The 6,000-nt window shown below is 36.4% G+C and overlaps 1 protein-coding gene across 3 annotated transcripts in view; it reads left to right on the top strand.

Annotated features, from left to right (window-relative positions):
• The first annotated feature begins 823 nt into the window (after nt 1-823).
• ZNF280D (zinc finger protein 280D) overlaps nt 824-6,000 on the top strand; it is a 106,821-nt gene continuing 101,644 nt past the window's right edge. Inside the window, exon 1 of one of the 3 annotated variants that reach the window (XM_060150604.1) lies at nt 824-952. In XM_060150604.1, the coding sequence (XP_060006587.1) occupies nt 922-952 (31 nt within the window). In that variant the 5' untranslated portion in view covers nt 824-921. The remainder of the gene's footprint in view (nt 953-6,000) is intronic. The other 2 variants (XM_060150595.1, XM_060150587.1) reach the window with 2 other exon arrangements.

The following is a 6,000-nucleotide window of genomic DNA, read 5'->3' as shown; positions in this document are numbered from 1 at the left end:
CCAATAAATTCTCTTTTGCATAAGCCAGTTTAAGTTGGGTTTTCTTTCTGTTACTTAAAAGTTGAAGGAGTCATAGCCAATACACAGTATTCCAAGTGGGGATTGAATCCGACAGAATAGAATAAAACCATCATCTCTTTGACTTTAGACTCAAATTCTTCTATTTTGACACTGTATCACAAGTCTGATTGTATCAGTTCCTGCTTAAAATCCCCTCAGTGGCTTTCCAGTTGCTCTTCGGGTAAGGACAGAATTCCTTAACATGGTCTTCAAAGTGCAGCATTGTTTGACTCCTATCTTACCTCCCATTGTATACCATCTTGCTCTCTTTTCCAGTCACACTGGTTTCTTTTCAGTTTCTTATATTTGCTGTGCCATGGATCTTTTGCACATGCTGTTGCTTTTGCATGGAATGCTTTCTTCCCTCTCCTGTTTGCCTAGTTAACCCTAACTCATTCTTCAAATAACAATTAATCATTGCTTCCTTAGGGGAGCCAGTTTTGATTATGCTAACTAGACCTAACTTCCTTACTCTGAGTTTTAAAATTCCTTGTCCATAGCCTTCATAGCACATATTGTCAGTTTAATCTGTTTGTATGAGTGTTTGTCTCTGTCTCTAGACTGTAAGGTTCATGAGTGCAAGACCTGTGTCTTAATTTTTGACCGTCATTGTATTCCTGCCTGGCACGATGTCTGGCACATAGTGCATGTTTATGTACTTTTTATTTTTGGATGTGAACCACTTTTAAAGTCTTTATTGAATTTGTTATGATATTGCTTCTGTTTTTTGTTTTGGTTTTTTGGCCCTGAGGCATGTGAGATCCTAGCTCCCTGACCAGGGATTGAACCCTCACCCCCTGCATTGCAAGGCGAAGTCTTAACCACTGGACTGCCAGGGAAGTCCCTAGATGTACTTTTTAAATGAATGAACTTTGGACTTACTGCCTCTCTGGTAACTAAAACTGATAAATAGTATATCTTCAATTTATATTTTTTGTAAATTTTGGTTTTTGAGCAAATACAAAACTAATTTTATGCTAGATTTTACCATTCATCCTACTTTGTTGAGATCTTTTGAAAGTCTCTTTTGTTATTTAACATGCATTATACTATTTACTCATCTATAAATGTAATCTGTACACAGTATGGTCTTTATCCAAATTATTGCTGTGAATATTGCCCTTTGTTAAGATATATAAGACATTGGAATGCCTTTCTTATTCCTGAACCATAACCGTATCTGTATCTTCAATCAGTATTATTATCCACTGCATCACATAGCAAACTCTGATGTGTGGGACTGGGGGTAGGGCAGGGGAAGGAATAAGGATTCATACTTTTTACTCTACACACTTCTGTATGTTTGAGTCCCCATTTAATGAGTATTTTTACTTTAAAAAAAACACTAATGAAAACATCTTTCCTTTAGAGATTAAGGGGTATGTTTCTCCCATGGTGGGGCATTTCCAAATCCTCCAGCTAGATGTGATTACTTTTTTTCAACCCCTGACCTAGAGATTCTTAGCCTTTTTGGTTCATAAACCTTATAACAGTTTGATGCCCCAGAAAATGTATGTGTGCACAGAATTTTGCACAGTTCTTATTTCTGTGGTTTCCTCAGCACCTTGTCATGAACCTCTGCTATAGCATTTCCAATTTTTATTTTTGTTATCTTTTTTGGAGTATAATTGCTTTACAATGTTGTGTTAGTTTCTGCTGTACAACGAAGTGAATCAGCTGTATGTATACATATATCCCCTCCCTCTTGGACATCCCTCCCCACGCCATCCCACCCATCCAGGTCATCACAGAGCACCGAGCTGAGCTCCCTCTGCTATATGGCAGGTTCCCACTAGCTATCTGTTTTATACATGGTAGTGTATATATGTCAATCCTAATCTCCCAATTTATCCCCCCCCTTCCCCCCTGTGTCCACATGTCCATTCTCTACATCTGCGTCTCTATCCCTGCCCTGGAAATAGGTTCATCTGTACCATTTTTCTAGATTCCACCTATATGCATTAACGTACAATATTTGTTTTTCTCTTTCTGACTTACTTCACTCTGTATGACAGACCATCCACATCTCTACAAATGACCTAGTTTCTTTCCTTTTTATGGCTGAGTAATATTCCATTGTATATATGTATCACATCTTTATCCATTCATCTGTCATTGGACATTCCAATTTTTATTATTGCAGCTACCATGCCCTGTTTCGTATGATATTTATATATTTATCATAATCCCCCTACCAGATAGTTTCTTGAGGTAGGGACTTTTTTCTTTGAGGATTGTGCCTTGCGTTAGATAGAAAATGGTTAAGTGTATTATCTTTTTAAACTTTTAATTATTTGTATTATGAAGTATTTTTATTGTTTTTCGAAAATCTGAGCTCACTAACTTGGAGAATTGGCTTTCACTTGTAGTGGAGGTAAAAGAGCCCTTTTCCTTTATCCTCTTAGGTTAAGTGCCTGGGATCTGCAAATTAAGTTGATGAAAGACAGATTAATAGGAGAAAAGGTGTACAAATTTTATTTGATGTTAATTTAACTTTTACGTTAATGGAGGTGTTCATCGAAAAAAACGAAGACTAATGAGGTGGTTAGACATGGGGGCTTATATACCATTTTTTCAAAAGATGGTAAATTTCGGGAGAGTGGCAGGTCAAAGGAAAAGAGGTTTGGGCTTCTAGGAGTGGTAAATTGAGGGAATGTACACATATGGGGGAAACTAATGGAAGATTAGGGCTATTTTAGTAAGGTTTGTTTGTGCAGCCCCATCTCGATGCCGACTTTCTGTCTCCAGTGATAATGGTAGTTTTTCCTCCTCCTGGAATGGGAGAGGGAAAGGGGAAGACCTTCACAATGGGAAATGTATGTCCTGCTTTTAGACAGATAGGAGGAGGGCAGAGAGCTCTTTCTGTGTTTCCTGCTTCTTAATTGCTGAAGTGGCATATGTTGATCTCCTATAGGCTTTAAGGAATTCTGGATTTCTTCTAATTTCAGAGAATTAAAGTGTTAATTCTTTGATTACCTACCTTCAGAGAATGAAGTTTTTTCTGTAAATTAGGAGGTGGACAGGAGAAGCTGGCCTAATTGCTTTTTAAGCCTTATTCTTGGAAGTAGCTAGGGCAGCCTCTTTCAAGGCCTGGATTTTCCCTATCCTTGTTCTGATCTCATTGTAGGCCACTTCTTTCAAGGCTGACTCCCAACCCTTCCCCTTCTCTGTTTGCGTCTTTCTCTTAAGATTCCTGAATGAATCTTTTTTTTTTTTTATTTTGCCGTACGCGGCCCTTTCACTGTTGTGGCCTCTCCCGTTGCGGAGCACAGGCTCCGGACGCGCAGGCTTAGCGGCCATGGCTCACGGGCCTAGCCGCTCCGCGGCATGTGGGATCTTCCCGGACCGGGGCACGAACCCATGTCCCCTGCATCGGCAGGCGGACTCTCAACCACTGCGCCACCAGGGAAGTCCAATCATCTTTTTTTAAAATGACATTTGAAATTTTTGGTTTATTTTAAAAATAAAACTATGTAATATCCATACTCTCCCTTTTTAAGGTCGTTTTCTCCCTTTCTTGAAGTGACCATTTCCAGAAGGCAATGTTCTACTTCAAATAAAAATTAGAGTCTTTCAGAAATTGGGTGAGATTTGATGAAATATCTTCTAGAGTTTCTGTAATTCCCCAGTATTTTGTCTGCAGTATTTTAGCTGCTAGTGATCAGATGTTTTTAGTTGTACATTTTGTGTGGTTAGAATGTGCAATTTTCAAGAATAAGTCTGTGGTTTTTAACAGTAACAACTAGACTGATTCTGAAAAAGATAGATGTTTAGTTTTCTAACAATAAAACAAAAGCCATAAAAGGAGGAAATACTGATTTAAAATTTCATCTACTTAATGTTTTTAAATAAAAATTATAAGTTATTTATAAAATTTCAAATTTAAATACCTGAATTTTATGAAATCAAATTTCTGTGGGTCTCTCTTTCAATTATATACAGGTTTATCTTATGATTTAAGGTTTCTATTTGCGTGACTTGTCTTAGAATGTCAAAGTAGACGTGATCATTCTCTGCTTTTCTAATCCTGTTAAAATTAATTTCCACGATGGAATCAGTAGGTGATGGATACTAAGTGATAAAAAACTGGAATGTTAAACATGACTCTTCTTCTTCAAAAGACCGTATGCTTTTAAGATAATGAACATTAAATTAAAATTAATTTTTAGTATCTCCTTGAGATAGTGGAAATTCTTGAGCGATCATAAAACCAGGGTTGGAAATATTAGATTGTTACTCATAGTTAAGAACCCACTTCGAATCCTTAGAGCTCTATTCGTTTGGGATTAGAATTCTAAAATTATAGACCTCCATTTCAGTATGACGTTAATGACAAAGACTAAAGAATTATTTATAAAATGAAATAGAACATAACCCAAAGCTTTAAGTCAGTGGGATGATTTGAATGCCTGATTTCTTGTGAAATTTGTGAGAGGAGAAAAGTGATAAATCAGACTTTTTTGAACAATGTTCCATGACCCTGTGTCATCCAAATCATTCCTCTGAAGAACTCTTCTAAGTATATAAACAAAATTGTTAAAGGTTTAATGTTTCTTATACCTAGCATGTTAATCTTAGACTAAATTTATGTTAGTTGAACTTTATTTTTATGTGTTATTTTGAATATAAATTTTCACCGTTTGAAATGATTATATTAATTTCTGTTTCACATTTTCCCTTTTTTTTTTGATGTGGACCATTTTTAAAAATATTTATTGAATTTGTTACAATACTTCTTTTGTTTTATGTTTTTGGTTTTTTTGGCCCCAAGACATGTGGGATCTTAGCTCCCCGACCAGGGGTTGAACCCACACCCCCTGCATTGGAAGGCGAAGTCTTAACCACTGGACCGCAAGGGACGTCCTCTCACATTTTCCCTTTTATGTTAAGTTAATCATATCTGGTTTTGTTGTTGCCAACTTCTTGGTTAGTAATGTAACCCCCAATTAAAACATAATTTTTTTTTTTTTTTTTTGCGTTACGCGGGCCTCTCATTGTTGTGGCCTCTCCTGTTGCGGAGCACAGGCTCCGGACGCGTAGGCTCAGCGGCCATGGCTCACGGGTCCAGCCGCTCCGCGGCATGTGGGATCTTCCCGGACCGGGGCATGAACCCGCGTCCCCTGCATCGGCAAGCGCACTCTCAACCACTGCGCCACCAGGGAAGCCCCAATGTCATTTTTTATGATGAAAAAAAACCCCAAAGATTAACTTCATAATGTGATTTCTTGGATTATTTTTTCGAATAACTCTAACTTTTGGGGTCTGGTTAGATGGAGAACTTAACCATTTACCTTATTCTTCACATTCACTTTTGTATTCTATTTACCATCTACTCATTTTTAAAAATGATTTTTTTAGAATTAAATTATGGGGATGCATATATAATGAAAGTGCTTTTTTAAAAATGGAAATGGTATAAGACACTTTATCCAAGTGTTAATTTTTATATGTTGGTAATTTTGAATTAGATACTTATTTTATTCTATAAGAGTAGTAGAGTGTATAATTTAAGTGTTGATAAATTATAGGTGTGTGTTATGTGCATATGAGGGTTTAACATTTTATATGTTACTGAGTGTTTTAACTAGTTTATAAATGCTTTTTTAAAAGATGAAAATATCGCAGGATAGATTAGACAGCCACATTCCAGAAGGTTTATTTATAAAGCTAAACTTTTATTATGAGGGATCTACTGTAATGAAGATCCTGTAAGACAAAATGATTTCTAAATGCTCAGCTGATAGCTAGCTTATAAATTTCAGTATAATAATGAAATTGTGATCTGTTTTTAGAGTTCTTTAAAATGGGATTTAGCCCAGAGTTAAAAGTGGTTAAGATTTATTCAGTGATTTCTGTGTGCCAGGCATTGAGCTATGTGCTTTATGTATATTATCATTTAATCTCCATTATAACTCTGTGAATTAAGTTTTATATATATAT

This window comes from Lagenorhynchus albirostris, chromosome 1 (assembly GCF_949774975.1).
Source record: "Lagenorhynchus albirostris chromosome 1, mLagAlb1.1, whole genome shotgun sequence".
NCBI classification, from domain to species: Eukaryota; Metazoa; Chordata; class Mammalia; order Artiodactyla; family Delphinidae; genus Lagenorhynchus; species Lagenorhynchus albirostris.
Note: the sequence above shows the minus strand (reverse complement) of the source record. Positions and strands in the feature narration are given on the sequence as shown.